Here is a 19,573-nt window from a genome sequence, read left to right as displayed (position 1 = left end):
ATCCATTCTAAAGGTGATAACTTGATATATATGATATCTTATAAATCATGGTGAATTAAACTTATACTTATTTTGCACCCATAATGGTATGCTTGATAGAACTAGAGGTAAGTTTAGGTTGCTAAGCAGTGGAGGACCTGTTGACTGCAGGAACATGTAATATGGGTGCCTGAAATTTACTTCTCTGTGAAGTCTCCATAGAAAAGGCAGACTTCCTTTCCTTTATCGCAGCTCTTATTTCATTCTCCAGCCCTGACTCAGCAGGTATTTCCAATGCTGGGAAAGTAGAAGACTGTGGAGTCTTCTGCCATATGTTACCCTGCATACCTATCAATTTTTTGCATGTCTCTGGTCCCAATGAGAAATTATCTATTAGCTCGCCCTCTGATTGCAAGGATAGGGTTAAAAGTCCCCTAGTAGTGCTTGTAAAATTGACCGCCTCCATGGCTAATATTTAAGGGATATTATTCACGGTAAATATACAGTTACATTAGTATTGTAGCTCTAATGGCTAGTTTACAAAACATGCAGAGAAAGACTTATACATTTCAATTACAAAAATGTGCTCACTCTGTTTACTATCACTTTAAAGGGACATCAACCTCAAAATCTCATTCCACATAAAATGTTTAATAATGCATCATTATTTGTTTTGCCTGCTTTTACTGTAATTTACGCTGTGGTGTTTATATACTCCTAAGTAGTCTAGAGTACATTCCATGGAATACAGAACTCTCACACTCCTGCATGCTGCACAATGATTGGATGATAGGTACAGGAGCTTGTTTATACCTGTCTCTCACTGGCCAAAGCAAAGACTGTTCAAGAGTCTTTCAAAGGATGCCAAATAATGCAACAACGAAACAACAGTTTTAAATCTTTTTAAAACATTTGTTTTGCATGCACATCTTTTTTAATGAAGTGAGTAATTTCTGATGCATAATAAAAAAAAAATATTGTCCCTTTAAATGAGGATCTGCACACACAGAAAATAAAAAATACATTTTAGAAATACATCAAAGTGATTCGACAGAAACAGTGCATTTTTTCATAAGGTTTATTTTTTAGCCTAGTAAAGCTAAAAAAAAATATATTTATATTTAAGAAAATTGGATATGAAAACTGAGTTAGAACTAAGCATGATATGAGCATGTCTGTTGTACAAATCTGTATGAGAATTACATAAAAAAATAATAATCTTTCATGTTTGTTGTTCATATAGGTCTACAGGAGCGGACATAGGAGGAGGTCTGTCCATGGGACTAGATTCATCATTGCTTCCTCAGCCCTCTTTTATGTTACCCACCAATACATGCAGTACTAGCATTAATACAAGTGTCAGTGGTAACATTGTACCCTCACCCCCATCGTATCATCACCAGCCTTTACTCTCTGTACACCTAAATACTATTAGTTCTACCACCAACATCATTTCAGGCAGAGAAGATCAGACCCCGTCAACCTCCTCTAATCTCCCACCCTCATTCAGCTCCGTCCAGAGACGAAATCCACCTATGCCTTCAAAGCACAACAACCAAAGGCTAATTATATCAGAAGCTTCCAACAGTGGGGTGACTGGAGGGGTTATTGGACATTTTATTGGTAGCAGCTCATTAGGAAGTAACATTGGCCTTGCTGTGTTTGGAGTGGGTCATGGTAGTAAGGTTCTACTGCAGTGTTTAACAGAAGAAAGGGGATGCTGTCTTTATTATGTTGTGGAAGACCAGTTTTCCGAAGTGGAGAAAGCCTTTAATGATGAGTTACTGTCAAAAACAAGGGTTTTACGGGAGCAGGATGCAGATATCGTTCTCAATGACCAGAGGTAAGCTTGATTAAATAATATAAGATTTGACAGCACAGTAAACACTTTAAGATATATATAATAATAATTTATTATATTTTGCTTTATTATGCACAGTAAAACTACTTTGCAATATAGTTTAATTTACGAGTTCCTGTCCACCAAACTCCTCAAACCATATCTTTATAGACCTGGCTTTGTGCACAGGGACACAGTCATGCTGGAACAGAAAGGGCTTTCCCCAAACTGTTGCCACAAAGAACCTAATTGTCTTGGGGTCACACTTGATTCAGAACTCGCATTCAACCCACATATACAAGCGCTTACCAAATCCTGGAGTTCACAACTACACAACATTTCCAGAATTTTGTCCCTTCATTGCTCAAAAGACTACAAAAATAATAATTGATTCCCTCATTTTGTCACGCATTGATTATTGCAATCTACTTCTAAATGGCATTCCAAAACACAGCCTCTCCTCCCTCCAATCTATTATAAATGCTTCTGCTAGACTCATCCACCTAAGTAAACGATCTACATCAGCTGCTCCACTCTGCCAGTCTCTACACTGACTCCCTATACACTCCAAAATACTATTTAAAGTATTAACCCTAACTTACAAAGCACTCAACAGTCTAACTTCCAACTTCCTCTCTCATCGTGAAATATTCCCCATCCCGTGCTCTTCGATCAACCTCTGACCTACGTCTCTCCACTCTATCTCTTCATACCACTCCCATCTCCAAGACTTCTCACGTGCTGCTCCTGTCCTCTGGAACTCTCTACCCCCGCTCCATAAGACTGGATAGCTTGTATAGCTATCCAGACGCTCCTTGAAAACCCACCTGTTCAGAGAGGCGTACCATCTCTCCACCATCTCTCCTCCATCTCTCATCCTAACCAAACTAATACATGAGCTGCCTGACCCACTGCTCCAAATACAACTGATGTGACAAGCTACCCCAACCTTATGTCTCTGCAACCTAAACCTGTAGACTGTGAGCTCTCCGGAGCCAGGGCCCTCTTCCCCCTGTACTAGATTTATTTAGTTTTCTTATGTTTTGTATTTATCACAAATCCCTCTCATTATATGCCCCTATCATTCAACCCAGCGCTACGGAATTTGGCGGCGCTATACAAATAACTGATAATAATAAAATAATAATAATAGTTGTCTAAAATGTCTTTGTACACTGTAGCATTAAGATGACCCTTCACTGTTACTAAGGAGCCTAGCCCAAACCCTGAAAAAGAGCCCAGACCATTATCCCTCCTCTGCCAAACTTTACAATAAGCACCATGTATTCAGGCAGGTAGCATTTTCCTGGCAGACTGCCAGATAGTGAAGTGGGATTCATCTCTCCAGATAACACGTTTCCATTGGTCCAGAGTCCAGTGGTGGCGTTATCAAAAAGAGAGGTGCATATACACACAAACACTCATGATTCCTGATGTCAGAAGTTCTCAGTGGCCTTAAACATATACAATACAAGAAGACTTTTTAAATGTCTTACTTAAAGGGACAGTAAAGTTAAAATTAAACATTATTGACTAAGATAGAGCGTCAAACTTTAAACTTTCCAATTTACTTCGGTTATCAAATTTTCTTTAAAAACTTAGTTGAAACATACTCCTAGGTAGGCGCAGAAGCAGCAATCCACTGCTGAGAGCTAACTGGTTATTGGTTGCTGTACATAAATGTCTTGTCATTAGCTCACGAGATGTGTTCAGCTAGCTCCGAGTAGTGCACTGCTGCTCATGAGCTCTTCAACAAATGATGCCAAAAGAACAAGCAAATTTGATAATGGAAGTAAACTGAAAAGTTGTTTAAAATTAGATCTCTATCTGAATTACCCAAGTTTCATTTTGACATTAACCCCTTCCCCCAAAATATATATATATATATATACACATCATGTTGTACAAAGCCCATCGTACCACATAACGTATATATACGTCAGGAATCTACAGGCGCCTCCGCTGTAAAGTGACATCCGAGAGCTGCTGTTACTGACCTGCAGGGATCTGCCTTCATATGGTAACAGAGCGTGATCGGTGCTCCGTTTCCATACGAAGGCAGATGCCAGATCGTTACAGACAGTGACACTTTGTGTGTCACTGTCTGTAACCATCATCTTTCTGGTGGGAGTGTGGGAGGGAAAGCGGGTGGCAGGTAGGCGGGTGGTCGGCCCAGCGGCGGAGGGGAAGGGATTTGAAGGAACCCTACCTACAGAAAAAAAATTCAATAGAGAGGGAGGGGATGGGTAGCTACACTACAGAAAAGGGATGGAACGGAGGTGGGAGTTCCCATATGTAACGATCGCCGGGAGTGGAAAGGTGGGGGAACCACTACACTACAGAAAACGTTTTTAAAAATATAAAATAATAATAAAAATGTGAATAAATTAGGTATTGGCAGACAGCTGCCAGTACCAAAGATACCTGCCATTAGTGGGAGGGGGAAGGTTAGTGAACTGTTTGGGAGGGATCAGGGAGGTGGGATGGTTGAGGAGGATCACTACACTCTAGAAAAAAAATAACAGAAAAAAACTAAAATGGATATTGGCAGACTGTCAGTGTGGTTGGACAGGGGAAGAGAGCTATTTGGGAGGGATTAGGGGTGGGAGGGTTATCTCTACATTACAGCTAAAATTAACCTTATAGGTTGTCTGATACTACTGGGAATAATAGAAGAATGTTGCGCAGCTGCAATTGGCGGCCTTCTAATTACCAAAAAACAATTAGTTTTGATAGGTAAATTAAAAACCAACAACAAGGCGCTATTTCGGTTTAAATGGAGCGATATCAAAAATGCTAAAAAAAATTCTCTCATTTTGAGCAAGTTCTACTCTGAAATTCCCGGTAGCGAAGGGGTTAATGTGTCTTTAAAATATCTCACAGTAGACAGAGTATGTTTTCGGTTGCAGTTGATAAGACATTTAGTAAATCAACATAGATATATATACAGTCATGGTCAAAAATATTGGCACCCCTGCATTTCTGTCAGATAGTGCACTACTTCGCCCAGAAAATTGTTGCAATTACAAATGTTTAAGCATTCTCATGTTTATTTATTTTGTTTGTATTGGTATGATATAAAAAAGTGGAGAAAAAAAAGCCAAATCTGACACATTCCAAGCAAAACTCCAAAAATGGACTAGACAGAGTTATTGGCATCTTTTCAAAATTGTAAGAAAAAAATTGCATTCCAAGTTTGTGATGCTCCTGTAATTTGTAAATACAGGGAGTGCAGAATTATTAGGCAAGTTGTATTTTTGAGGATTAATTTTATTATTGAACAACAACCATGTTCTCAATGAACCCAAAAAACTCATTAATATCAAAGCTGAATAGTTTTGGAAGTAGTTTTTAGTTTGTTTTTAGTTATAGCTATTTTAGGGGGATATCTGTGTGTGCAGGTGACTATTACTGTGCATAATTATTAGGCAACTTAACAAAAAACAAATATATACCCATTTCAATTATTTATTTTTACCAGTGAAACCAATATAACATCTCAACATTCACAAATATACATTTCTGACATTCAAAAACAAAACAAATCAGTGACCAATATAGCCACCTTTCTTTGCAAGGACACTCAAAAGCCTGCCATCCATGGATTCTGTCAGTGTTTTGATCTGTTCACCATCAACATTGCGTGCAGCAGCAACCACAGCCTCCCAGACACTGTTCAGAGAGGTGTACTGTTTTCTCTCCTTGTAAATCTCACATTTGATGATGGACCACAGGTTCTCAATGGGGTTCAGATCAGGTGAACAAGGAGGCCATGTCATTAGATTTTCTTCTTTTATACCCTTTCTTGCCAGCCACGCTGTGGAGTACTTGGACGCGTGTGATGGAGCATTGTCCTGCATGAAAATCATGTTTTTCTTGAAGGATGCAGACTTCTTCCTGTACCACTGCTTGAAGAAGGTGTCTTCCAGAAACTGGCAGTAGGACTGGGAGTTGAGCTTGACTCCATCCTCAACCCGAAAAGGCCCCACAAGCTCATCTTTGATGATACCAGCCCAAACCAGTACTCCACCTCCACCTTGCTGGCGTCTGAGTCGGACTGGAGCTCTCTGCCCTTTACCAATCCAGCCACGGGCCCATCCATCTGGCCCATCAAGACTCACTCTCATTTCATCAGTCCATAAAACCTTAGAAAAATCAGTCTTGAGATATTTCTTGGCCCAGTCTTGACGTTTCAGCTTGTGTGTCTTGTTCAGTGGTGGTCATCTTTCAGCCTTTCTTACCTTGGCCATGTCTCTGAGTATTGCACACCTTGTGCTTTTGGGCACTCCAGTGATGTTGCAGCTCTGAAATATGGCCAAACTGGTGGCAAGTGGCATCTTGGCAGCTGCACGCTTGACTTTTCTCAGTTCATGGGCAGTTATTTTGCGCCTTGGTTTTTCCACACGCTTCTTGCGACCCTGTTGACTATTTTGAATGAAACGCTTGATTGTTCGATGATCACGCTTCAGAAGCTTTGCAATTTTAAGAGTGCTGCATCCCTCTGCAAGATATCTTACTATTTTTGACTTTTCTGAGCCTGTCAAGTCCTTCTTTTGACCCATTTTGCCAAAGGAAAGGAAGTTGCCTAATAATTATGCACACCTGATATAGGGTGTTGATGTCATTAGACCACACCCCTTCTCATTACAGAGATGCACATCACCTAATATGCTTAATTGGTAGTAGGCTTTCGAGCCTATACAGCTTGGAGTAAGACAACATGCATAAAGAGGATGATGTGATCAAAATACTCATTTGCCTAATAATTCTGCACTCCCTGTAAACTCACCTGTATCAATAAACAGGTGCTGACAATATAGAAATCAGACCGGCAACCAGTGAAAATGGTGAAAAAAACACTCAACCTTTCTGTTGTGTGTTTCTGTGTGCCACACTGAGCCTGGCGAAGAGAAAGAGTAGCCAAGAATTGTCTGAGGACTTGAGAACAAAAATTGTGGAAAAACATGGACAATCTCAAGGTTACAAGTCCATCTCCAGAGATCTTAATGTTCCTGTGTCCACTGTGCGCAACATTGTCATGAAGGTTACAACCAATGTCACTGTAGCTAGTCTCCCTGGATGTGGATGAAAGTGAAAAATTGGTCAAAGATTGCATGGAAGGATTGTTCGAATGGTGGAAAAAGAACCTTTATCAACTTCCAGACAAATTCAAGCTGACCTTCAGGCACAGGGTACAAATGTGTCAGCTCAACTTATATAGTGAGGAAGTAATTAAAATGATTAAAAAGCACTGGGATATTGTGAGAGATTGTAATAAGGATATTAATATATTACAGCAACGACCATAATGGCATACAGGAGGGTTAGAAACCTTAAAGACTGCTTGGTAAAGAGTGACATAGGCTTCAGCTAAAAATATTAGCCAAAGATATACCAGCTGGAAGTCATTGGGTTTCTATCCCTGCCTGGGTTGCACAAATTGCCATTCTATGTTTTAAGGGGAGAAAATGTGTACACCCTAGAACTGGTCGCAAATTCAATATAAAGGGATACTATACTTGTAAAACCACATTTATAATATATTATTATTATTATTATCAGGTATTTGTAGAGCGCCAACAGATTCCGCAGCGCTGTATATATCTCATTAAGTGTCCATGCTCTTTAATCTATATTGGAGAGTCTACTAGAAAGGGCAGGGAAAGGATGAACCAACACAAGTCCAATATCAGATGCAGTAACACTGATGCACCAGGGTCTAATCATTTTTTGAAAGCTGGTCACACAATAAGCCAAATGAGATGGCAAATCATTGACCATGTTGGAAAGCTAAGAGGGGGAGGAGACAGAAAGAGGGTTCTAAAACAAAGAGAGACATACTGGATATACCATTTAGACAGCATGTACCCCAAAGTACTGAATAGGGAAATAGATTTTTCAGTATTTCAATAAAATTGCAGCAGTGCTCTATTTTCTATTTTTTTTTTTTCAAAAAAAATCCCCCTAATATGTAAGTGCAGTAAGAGATGATAAAGGAATTTAAACTCATAAGTGGTGTCTGCTAAATTGGTTTTACCAGTAAGGTTGTTTTTAAGGGTTAATTTTATATATGTAATACTATGTTAGAACCACTAGGTGGTGTGTCCTTACCACATGAGCTTGTTTTTGGAAAGTCTGTGTGTAATTAAGTGTTAATTAACCAGCCTATATATTGTGAATATGGGCAAGTCTGTATTATATGCATGATTAAGGTCAGAAGGGCCGAAACGAGAGAACAATAAAGGTATAACATTTTAAAGATTACCTATGGTGCTGTGGATTCTTTTAGATCATTGTATGGATTTGGGGTAAACAGTAACCCCTTGCCGTGTGCAGTATATTTTCATATCGTTCTGAGCTAATTTGTATGAACTGTCCCGCAATGAGTCCAGATCTCAATCCCATAGAGCACCTGTGGAGAGATCTCAAAACAGCAGTTGGGAAATGGAACCCTTCCATTCTGAGAGACCTGGAGCAATTGGCGAAAGAAGAGTGCTCCAAAATTCCAGTAGAGAGGTGTAAGAAACTCATTGATGGTTACAGGAAGCAATTTATTTCAGTTATTTTTTCCAAGGGGTGTGCTACCAAATATTAAATTGAGGGTGCCAATAATTTTGTCCAGTCCATTTTTGGAGTTTTGCTTGGAATGTGTCAGATTTTGATTTTTTTTCCTCCATTTTTTGTGTCATACCAATACAAACAAAAGAAATAAACATAAGAATGCATAAACATTTGTAATTGCAACTATTTCTCCAACATTGGTGTGTCCGGTCCACGGCGTCATCCATTACTTGTGGGAAATATTCTCCCCCACAGGGAAAGGCAAGAAGAGCACACAGCAAGAGCTGTCCATATAGCTTCCCCTCTGGCTCCGCCCCCCCAGTCATTCTCCTTGCCGCTCTGAACAAGTAGCATCTCCACGGGGATGGTGAGTAGTTTGTGGTGTTAGTTGTAGTTTTTTATTCTTCTATCAAGAGTTTGTTATTTTAAAATAGTGCTGGCTTGTACTATTTACTCTACAACAGAAAAGTGATGAAGATTTCTGTTTAAGAGGGCTATGATTTTAGCACAAGTAACTAAAATCCATTTCTGTTACCATGCAGGACTGTTGAAACCAGAGAACTTCAGTTGGGGGTAACAGTTTGCAGACTCATCTGCTTCAGGTATGACTAGTCTCCTTCTAACAACACAGGCTAATGCTAGATGACAGTCATTTTTCCCCTCAGGGAAAACGGTAAGCCATTTTTCTTTCACCTCAGCAAAAAAGATAACAGGCTTCCCCCTTTTGATTTTTATGCTGGTAGACACTGTTAGGGGCCAAATCGATTGTTTTTTATTACAATATGATGGCAATTGAAATGTTTTATAAGCTCATATACACTTGGGGACGTTTTTTATTGATCTGGCTTGCTTTAGACACCTAAATCTAGTCAGTAAGGCCCCTTCACTCTAGTGTACTGAGGGAGGAGGCCTCATTTTGGCACTTCAGCTGCGTAGTTGATTCCAAGGCAGTGCATGCAGTTCCATGTGAGAGGGTCCTGTGGCTCAGAAAGTGACTCCAGAAGGCTTATTTCTGTGGATGGTTGACCCCTAAGGAAGGTAAAAGCTGCAGCAATGCTGTAGCAGTGATTGTGGTGTATAAAAACGGTTAAATCCAACAATTAGCTCCGGTTTGCTTGTTTTAAGAGCTAGATTCTCCATATTTGCTGTGCAATACTTTCTAAGCATTAAGACACTGGGGTCCAAATTTCAGAAAAATCGGATATTGCCTTCATAGTTTTTTGAACATTCAGAAATAAAGTGTGTCATTTTATTATTTAAAGAGACAGTAACGTTTTTGTTTAAAATCGTTTTTATTGCATTGTTTGCCTGCCTAAATCTGTTTAACATGTCTGTGCCATCAGATAACCTATGTTCTGTGTGTGTAGAGACAAATGTGGTTCCCCCTTTGAGTGTTTGTGATAATTGTGCCATAGCGTCCAAACAAAATGGGGACAGCTCTGTTACATTTCATAATGTTGCCCAAGATGATTTATCTAATGAAGGTAGTGGGGATAGTTCTACATCCTCTCCTTCTGTGTCTACACCAGCTTTGCCTGCGCAGGCGACACCTAGCGCGCCAGTGCTTATTTCTATGCAACAATTAACAGCAGTAGTGGATAATTCTATAGCAAATCTTTTATCCAAACTGCCAGCATTTCAGAGAAAGCGTGATTGTTCAGCTTTAAATACAGATAAAAGGGATGAACAATCAGACGCTGACAATGCTTTATCTATTTTACCCTCACATCAATCGGAATTGGCTGTGAGGGAAGGGCTGTCTGAGGGTGAAATTTCAGACTCAGGAAAAATTTCTCAACAGACAGAACCTGATATAGTAGCATTTAAGTTTAAGCTAGAACATCTCCGCGCTTTGCTAAAGGAGGTATTAGCTACTCTGGATGACTGTGATTCTATGGTAGTACCAGAGAAGTTGTGCAAATTGGACAAATTTTTAGAGGTCCCAGTGCACGACAACGCTTTTCCAATGCCCAAAAGGGTAGCGAACATAGTGGAAAAGGAGTGGGAGAAGCCAGGTGTACCCTTTGCCCCACCTCCTATATTTAAGAAAATGTTTCCCATAGTAGACCCTAGAAGGGACGCATGGCAGACTGTCCCGAAGGTTGAGGGAGCTGTTTCAACACTAGCGAAGCGCACCACTATTCCTATAGAGGACAGCTGCGCTTTCAAAGATCCTATGGATAAAAAATTGGAAGGATTGCTTAAAAAGATTTTTGTTCAGCAAGGGTTCATCCTTCAACCAGCTACGTGTGTTATTACTGTCACTTCAGCGGCGTCCTTTTGGTTCGAGGAACTAGAAAGGTCGCTCCAGAAAGAGACTTCCTATGAAGAAGTCATGGACAGAATTCACGCATTGAAATTAGCTAATTCCATTATATTGGATGCCGCCTTTCAAATAACGAAATTGGCGGCGAAAAACTCAGGTTTTGCTATAGTAGCGTGGAGGGCGCTTTGGCTAAAATCCTGGTCGGCAGATGTGTCGTCCAAGACTAAGTTACTTAATATTCCTTTCAAGGGTAAGACCCTTTTTGGGCCGGAATTGAAGGAAATTATTTCAGACATCACTGGGGGTAAGGGCCATGCCCTCCCACAGGATAGGCCGTTTAAGGCTAAGAACAAGTCTAATTTTCGTTCCTTTCGCAATTTCAGGAACGGACCGGCTAATAACTCCTCTGCCGCTAGACAAGAAGGTAACGCGGCCCAGCCCAAACCCGCTTGGAAGCCCATGCAAGGCTGGAACAAGGGTAAACAGACCAAGAAACCTGCTGCTGCTACCAAGACAGCATGAAGGGGTAGCCCCCGATCCGGGACCGGATCTGGTAGGGGGAAGACTATCTCTCTTCGCTCAGGCTTGGGCAAGAGATGTTCCGGATCCCTGGGCACTAGAGATAGTCTCCAAGGGATACCTGCTAGAGTTCAAGGGACTTCCTCCAAGGGGAAGGTTCCACCTGTCTCGCTTATCTTCAGACCAGATAAAGAAACAGGCATTCTTACATTGTGTAAGAGACCTATCAAAGATGGGAGTGATAAACCCAGTCCCCTCCGGGGAACAAGGTCTAGGTTTTTACTCAAACCTGTTTGTGGTTCCCAAAAAAGAGGGAACTTTCAGGCCAATTCTGGATTTAAAGATATTAAACAAGTTCCTCAGAGTTCCATCCTTCAAAATGGTAACCATTCGGACAATCTTGCCGACAATCCAGCAGGGTCAATATTTGACTACCGTGGATCTAAAGGATGCGTATCTGCATATTCCAATCCACAAAACTCATCATCAGTTCCTGAGGTTCGCCTTTCTGGACAAACATTACCAGTTCGTGGCTCTTCCATTCGGTTTAGCCACCGCTCCCAGAATTTTCACAAAGGTGCTAGGGTCCCTTCTAGCGGTCCTAAGGCCGAGGGGCATCGCTGTAGCACCTTATCTAGACGACATCCTAATCCAAGCGTAGTCTCTTTCCAAAGCAAGGGCCCACACAGACATTGTGTTGGCTTTTCTCAGATCTCACGGGTGGAAGGTGAACATAGAAAAGAGTTCACTGTCACCGTCCACAAGGGTTCCTTTTCTGGGAACAATAATAGATTCTGTGGAAATGAAGATCTTCCTGACAGAAGTCAGAAAGCTAAAGCTTCTAAACGCTTGTCGAGTTCTTCATTCTATTCCTCAACCCTCCATAGCTCAGTGCATGGAAGTAATAGGACTAATGGTCGCAGCAATGGACGTGGTTCCTTTTGCTCAAATTCATCTAAGACCATTACAGCTGTGCATGCTCAATCAGTGGAATGGGGACTATACAGACTTGTCTCCCCAAATTCAAGTAGACCAGGTAACCAGGGACTCACTTCTCTGGTGGTTGACCCAGGATCACCTGTCTCAGGGAATGAGTTTCCGCAGACCGGAGTGGGTCATCGTCACGACCGACGCTAGCCTCTTGGGGTGGGGCGCGGTCTGGGACTCCCTGAAAGCTCAGGGCCTATGGTCTCGGGAAGAGTCGCTTCTCCCGAAAAACATTTTGGAACTAAGAGCAATATTCAATGCGCTCCTGGCTTGGCCTCAACTAGCGGAAGCCAGGTTCATAAGATTTCAGTCGGACAACATAACGACTGTTGCGTACATCAATCATCAGGGGGGAACAAAGAGTTCCCTAGCGATGAAGGAAGTAACCAAGATTATCCAATGGGCAGAGAATCACTCCTGCCATCTATCCGCTATTCACATCCCAGGAGTAGACAACTGGGAGGCGGACTATTTGAGTCGTCAGACTTTCCATCCGGGGGAGTGGGAACTCCACCCGGAGGTCTTTGCTCAGTTAACCCAATTATGGGGCATTCCAGACATGGATCTAATGGCGTCCCGTCAGAACTTCAAGATTCCTTGCCACGGGTCCAGATCCAGGGATCCCAAGGCGACTCTAGTGGATGCATTAGTGGCGCCTTGGTCGTTCAACCTAGCGTATGTGTTTCCACCGTTTCCTCTCCTTCCCAGGCTCATAGCCAGGATCAAACAGGAGAAGGCCTCGGTGATTCTGATAGCTCCTGCGTGGCCACGCAGGACTTGGTATGCAGACCTGGTGAATATGTCATCGGCTCCACCATGGAAGCTACCTTTGAGACAGGATCTTCTAGTACAAGGTCCATTCGAACATCCAAATCTAGTTTCTCTGCAGCTGACTGCTTGGAAATTGAACGCTTAATTTTATCCAAGCGTGGGTTTTCGAATTCTGTGATAGATACTCTGGTCCAAGCCAGAAAACCTGTGACTAGAAAGATTTACCATAAAATATGGAAAAAATATATCTGCTAGTGTGAATCCAAGGGATTCTCCTGGAGTAAGATTAAAATTCCAAAGATTCTCTCCTTTCTCCAAGAAGGTTTGGATAAAGGGTTGTCAGCTAGTTCTCTAAAAGGACAGATTTCTGCTTTATCTGTCTTGTTACACAAACGACTGGCAGCTGTGCCAGATGTACAAGCTTTTGTTCAGGCTTTGGTTAGAATCAAGCCTGTTTACAGACCCATGACTCCTCCTTGGAGTCTAAATTTAGTTCTTTCAGTTCTTCAAGGGGTTCCGTTTGAACCTTTACATTCCATAGATATTAAGTTATTATCTTGGAAAGTTCTATTTTTGGTTGCTATTTCTTCTGCTAGAAGAGTTTCTGAATTATCTGCTTTGCAATGTAATCCACCCTATCTGGTTTTCCATTCAGATAAGGTTGTTTTGCGTACTAAGCCTGGTTTTCTTCCAAAAGTTGTTTCCAACAAGAATATTAACCAGGAAATAGTTGTTCCTTCTCTGTGTCCGAATCCAGTTTCAAAGAAGGAACGTTTGTTACACAATTTAGATGTTGTTCGTGCTTTAAAGTTCTACTTAGAAGCAACAAAAGATTTTAGACAAACCTCATCTTTGTTTGTCGTTTACTCTGGTAAGAGGAGAGGTCAAAAAGCTACTGCTACCTCTCTCTCTTTCTGGCTGAAAAGCATTATCCGATTGGCTTATGAGACTGCCGGACGGCAACCTCCTGACCGAATCACAGCTCACTCTACTAGGGCTGTGGCTTCCACTTGGGCCTACAAGAACGAGGCTTCTGTTGATCAGATATGTAAGGCAGCGACTTGGTCCTCTCTGCACACTTTTGCCAAATTCTACAAATTTGATACTTATGCTTCTTCGGAGGCTATTTTTGGGAGAAAGGTTTTGCAAGCCGTGGTGCCTTCCATTTAGGTAACCTGATTTGCTCCCTCCCTTCATCCGTGTCCTAAAGCTTTGGTATTGGTTCCCACAAGTAATGGATGACGCCGTGGACCGGACACACCAATGTTGGAGAAAACAGAATTTATGCTTACCTGATAAATTACTTTCTCCAACGGTGTGTCCGGTCCACGGCCCGCCCTGGTTTCCTAATCAGGTTAAAAAAAAAATTCTTTATACACTACAGTCACCACGGCACCCTATAGTTTCTCCTTTTTCTCCTAACCGTCGGTCGAATGACTGGGGGGGCGGAGCCAGAGGGGGAGCTATATGGACAGCTCTTGCTGTGTGCTCTCCTTGCCTTTCCCTGTGGGGGAGAATATTTCCCACAAGTAATGGATGATGCCGTGGACCGGACACACCGTTGGAGAAAGTAATTTATCAGGTAAGCATAAATTCTGTTTTTCTGGGCAAAGTGGTGCATTATCTGACTGAAATGCAGGGGTGCCCATAATTTTGGCCATGACTGTATATATTTTGCAAGCCACTGTCTTTTCAAACCCTCAACCTTCCTCAAGATGCATACTATTAAGAACAAAAGGGAAGATTGTATTTAGACAGCTATCTTCTTTTAGTGCAGCATCACAAAGTAACAATGTCCCTGTAGGCCCCACTTCCAAGTTGCCCTCCTGAACAAAACTGCAAGAGAGTGTGCATCTATAGCAACAGTATAAACAGATGTCTCCGTAGTCCTCCGGTATACCATCAGTGCATTACAAAGTTCATTATTAAAACACAAGCGATGAATATAAAGGTGCACAGTCCACTGGAAAAATGCCAGAGAACCATCAGTCCTGTTACACTGCACAAGAGTAGCGCTTGATATGCCAGCCCTCTGTGCATTGTGTACCGTTGTTGTTTGTTTTCAGTAAGGAGGAACTTTTTGCTGTTTATTTTAACTTTGGTGAGGTATTGAAGGACTAAATGTAGTAATTTTCTGATCAATGATGTCCTCATGTTTAAAAAAAGTTAATGCTTTTTTATTAATGGATGTTTTATTTTTTTCTTTATTCAGAGTAGCGGGAGTTGTCATATGTTCACCTCCTGAAGTAGCTTCTGCAATAATCTTGGATGCGCTGAGAGCCGGTAAGCATCAGTTTATCCCTATGATTTTATCCTTGTCTGTTTGTTTGTTTTTGTTTTTTTGTTTTGTTTTTTTTTAAGCGAAAAACCAAACCAGCAAGCTTGTGCTAACTTTATTCTGTAAATAATAATTATTAACAGATGGCAACATTAAACAAACATATAGCTGCATTACAACACTAATGTAATGTGTAATGCTTTTCCTTATTCTTAGAAATCCCTTGAGCCTGCAACGCTTGTTAATAAACAGTGGCTCTTAAAGGGACATTAAACCCAAGTTTTTTTCTTTCATGATTCAGATAGAGCATGAGATTTTAAGCACCTTTCTAATTCACTCCTATTATCAATTTTTCTTTGTTCTCATGCTATCTTGATTTGAAAAAGCAGTACTGTAAGCTTTAGAGCCGGACCATTTTTTGTTCAGCACCTGGGTAGCACTTGCTGATTTGTTGCTAAATGTAGCAAACCAATCAGCAGCTCTACCAAGGTGCTGAACTAAAAATGGGCCGGTTCCTAACCTTTCATTACTGCTTTTTCAAATCAAGATAGCAAGAGAACAAAGAAAAATTGAAAATAGGAGTAAGTTAGAAAGTTGCTTAAAATTGCATGCTCTATCTGAATCATGAAAGAAAAAAATTGGGGTTAGTATCCCTTTAACCTTTCACATTGAGAGTTAAGACATAGTCAGATCTAACTGGAATAATTGACAAACCCTGCTCTTGTGAGATTGGTTGTGTGAGAGCAGGAAGCACAGCTACAGGAACACTTGCTCGTGCACGGATAAATGTTAGCAGCAAATGCATGCAGTCGGATGACAAGAGAAAAAAGAAGAACTAGAACAAGCAGCTGGACAGTCTTTGGATTTAAATCTGTAGCTAAAAAAAACAGGGCTTTTAAACAGTTTTGCTGTTTAAAGGGACACTGAACCCAATTTTTTTCTTTCGTGATTCAGATAGAGCATGACATTTTAAGCAACTTTCTAATTTACTCCTATTATCAATTTTTCTTCGTTCTCTTGGTATGTTTATTTGAAAAGCAAGAATGTAAGTTTAGATGCCGGCCCATTTTTGGTGAGCAACCTGGGTTGTCCTTGCTGATTGGACATCACCAATAAACAAGTGCTGTCCATGGATCTGAACCAAAAATGTGCTTGCTCATTAGCTTAGATGCCTTCTTTTTCAAATAAAGATAGCAAGAGAATGAAGAAAAATTGATAATAGGAGTAAATTAGAAAGTTGCTTAAAATTGCATGGTCTATCTGAATCATGAAAGAAAAAAAATTGGGTTCAGTGTTCCTTTAATAAAAATACTTCTAGATATACCTTAAAATAATTATCTGCGCTGCATACTTTTTAGGAATGCTTATTATCGCAATGCCAGAGTACAAATGCTCATATTTTACCAAATGGTGGTATTTATCCATGTAGGGTATATTTACCTTATGTTGATTCAATTATTCTAAATTAATTTAAATCATGGGTTACATTAATTGCAGGGCCAGTATATAAATATTTTTATATGTTTTTATTTACAAATTTTACCTTCCCTTTGTGGTCTAATCTACATAACTTATAATCATATGGTATTATCTGAGTAAGAAGCACATCATCATCAAATTAATTTAAAAAATGGGATAAAAAAAGTACCATTTAGTTATTTGATTACTAATTATTAATTAAAAGGACAGTCAGCTTTATTATTAATGTTACATAATTCTGCACTATGTGCAGAATTATGTAGCATTAATTTAGCGACACCTGTAAAAAAACTAAGTATATTAAAGATTTAACCCCCCCAAGCTTTCCTTTCTTTCCTTGCCGTTATGTTCTGCTCCTTTTTTTCAAAAGCACAGTGCCCCTGATCTTGTCATTGAACTAAGTGTAGCACAAGAGCGCACTACATTTAGTTCATTGGGGCAATCTTGGACGCTGTCATTAGACAGCGCTCCAGTCACACGCTTTTGAGAAAAACAGAGGAGCATAAAAAGACGGCGAGGAAGGGAAGGTAAGCATATTAAATCTTTAATATACTTTATTTTTTTACAGGTGTCGCTAAATTAATGTTCGATAATTCAATGCATGTTGAAGAATTATGTAACATATTAACATTGACTGTCCCTTTAAAGGGACATAAATATCAAAATTAAAAGGCAGATGAATGCATTTAATTTCTGAATAAATTAAATTCTGCAATGCATCTGCATTCAGACACAGCTCTTGTTCAGTAATATCTTCAGTTGTGACACTGCTGGCGCTATGAGCAGGCATGGGACTTTAAAGGGACACAAAACCCAAATTTCATAATTCAGATAGAGCATGCAATTTTAAGCAACTTTGTAATTTACTCCTATTATACATTTTCTTCGTTCTCTGGCTATCTTTATTTGAAAAAGCATAGGAGCCGGCCCATTTTTGGTTCAGCACTTGAGTAGCACTTGCTGATTAGTGGTTATATTTAGCCTTTAGCACTACCCGGGTGCTGAACCAAAAATGGGCCGACTCCTATGCTTTTTCAAATAAAAGATATGGGCCATCGTATGGAAGTATTTCATAGATAAGCTCTTGATCGACAATAATTGTTATTGCACTTAAAAATGTGTTTCAAATGTTGAATTTAATCTTTTTCTGATGTAATGTTTTGAAACTTAAATACCAATAAAAATTATTGAACCAAAAAGATATGGGCCAGTTCCTATGCTTACATTCCTGCTTTTTCAAATAAAGATAGCAAGAGAACAAAGAAAAAATGATAATAGGAGTAAATTAGAAAGTTGCTTAAAATTGCCTGCTCTATCTGAATTAGGGGAAAAAATTGGGTTTTGTATCCCTTTAATGTAGGTGTACGAGACACTTTTGTGTACAGTAACAGCTATAACGAAAACAATACATTTTACTAGAAGCATTTTTGTTAATATGTGTACTGGAAAAATGCTTGTTTCTCCTGTTAAGTGTGGTCAGTCCACGGGTCATCATTACTTCTGGGATATTAACTCCTCCCCAACAGGAAGTGCAAGAGGATTCACCCAGCAGAGCTGCTATATAGCTCCTCCCCTCTACGTCACCTCCAGTCATTCTCTTGCACCCAACGAATAGATAGGATGTGTGAGAGGACTGTGGTGATTATTCTTAGTTTTATACCTTCAATCAAAAGTTTGTTATTTTATAATAGCACCGGAGTGTGTTATTCCTTCTCTGGTAGAATTTGAAGAAGAATCTACCTGAGTTTTTTTCTATGATTTTAGCCGGAGTAGTTAAGATCATATTGCTGTTTTTCGGCCATCTGAGGAGAGGTAAACTTCAGATCAGGGGACAGCGGGCAGATTAATCTGCATGAGGTATGTAGCAGCTTATTATTTTCTGACAATGGAATTGATGAGAAATTCTGCCATACCGATATAATGTAAACTCAGCCTTAAATGCAGTAGCAGCAACTGGTATCAGGCTGTCATGTATGTATATTTTACACTTCAGTATTCTGGGGAATGGCACTTCACTGGAATTATACTGTATGCATAAGACTTTAGCCTAATTTGCAGGGACTAGCAACAGGCTTTTTAATAACACTTAATTTATTTATGTTAAACGTTTTTGCTGGCATGTAAAATCGTTTAATTTTCTGAGGTACTGGGTGAAAAAATGTTTTGGGCACTATTTTTCCACTTGGCAGTCGTTTTTATTTAATTTATGACAGTTTACTGATCTCTCTCACTGTTGTGTATGAGGGGGAGGGGCCTTTTTTGGCGCTTTTGCTACGCATCAAAAAATTCAGTCAGAAGTTTATTGTCTTCCCTGCATGATCCGGTTCATCTCTACAGAACTCAGGGGTCTTCAAAACTTGTTTTGAGGGAGGTAATCACTCACAGCAGAGCTGTGAGATTGTAGTTGACTGTGATAAAAAACGTTTATTTCTGTATTTTTTTTTTTTTTTTCTGCTATCAGGGTTAATTATCCTTTGCTAATGGGAGCAATCCTTTGCTAAAAGTGTGTTTTTTTTTTTACAAAGATTTGATGCTATAACTGTTCAGTTTATCAATTTTCAACTGTCATAACTTTTTCTGTGCTTCTTATAGGCACAGTACGTTTTGCATATTATAGTAAATTACTTGAAAAGTATTTCCAAGTTGCTAGTTTATTTGCTAGTGTGTTAAACATGTCTGATTCAGAGGAAGATATCTGTGCTATATGTGCTAAAGCCAAAGTGGAGCCCAATAGAAATTTATGTACTAACTGCATTGATGTTACTTTAAATAAAAGTCAATCTGTACAAATTGAACATATTTCACCAAACAACGAGGGGAGAGTTATGCCGACTAACTCGCCTCACGTGTCAGTACCTGCATCTCCCGCTCGGGAGGTGCGTGATATTGTAGC

At 40.1% G+C, this 19,573-nt stretch overlaps 1 protein-coding gene across 1 annotated transcript in view; it reads left to right on the top strand.

Moving 5' to 3' along the window:
- Nucleotides 1–19,573, top strand: part of LOC128638427 (myo-inositol 2-dehydrogenase) — a 94,977-nt gene that overhangs the window by 38,487 nt on the left and 36,917 nt on the right. Inside the window, exons 3-4 of the mRNA XM_053690372.1 lie at nt 1,223–1,822; nt 15,136–15,206. Of these exons, the coding sequence (XP_053546347.1) occupies nt 1,223–1,822; nt 15,136–15,206 (671 nt within the window). The remainder of the gene's footprint in view (nt 1–1,222; nt 1,823–15,135; nt 15,207–19,573) is intronic.

Source organism: Bombina bombina, chromosome 8 (genome assembly GCF_027579735.1).
Source record: "Bombina bombina isolate aBomBom1 chromosome 8, aBomBom1.pri, whole genome shotgun sequence".
Classification (NCBI taxonomy): Eukaryota; Metazoa; Chordata; class Amphibia; order Anura; family Bombinatoridae; genus Bombina; species Bombina bombina.
The sequence above is the reverse complement of the archived record's forward strand: the minus strand, read 5'-3'. Positions and strand labels throughout refer to the sequence as shown.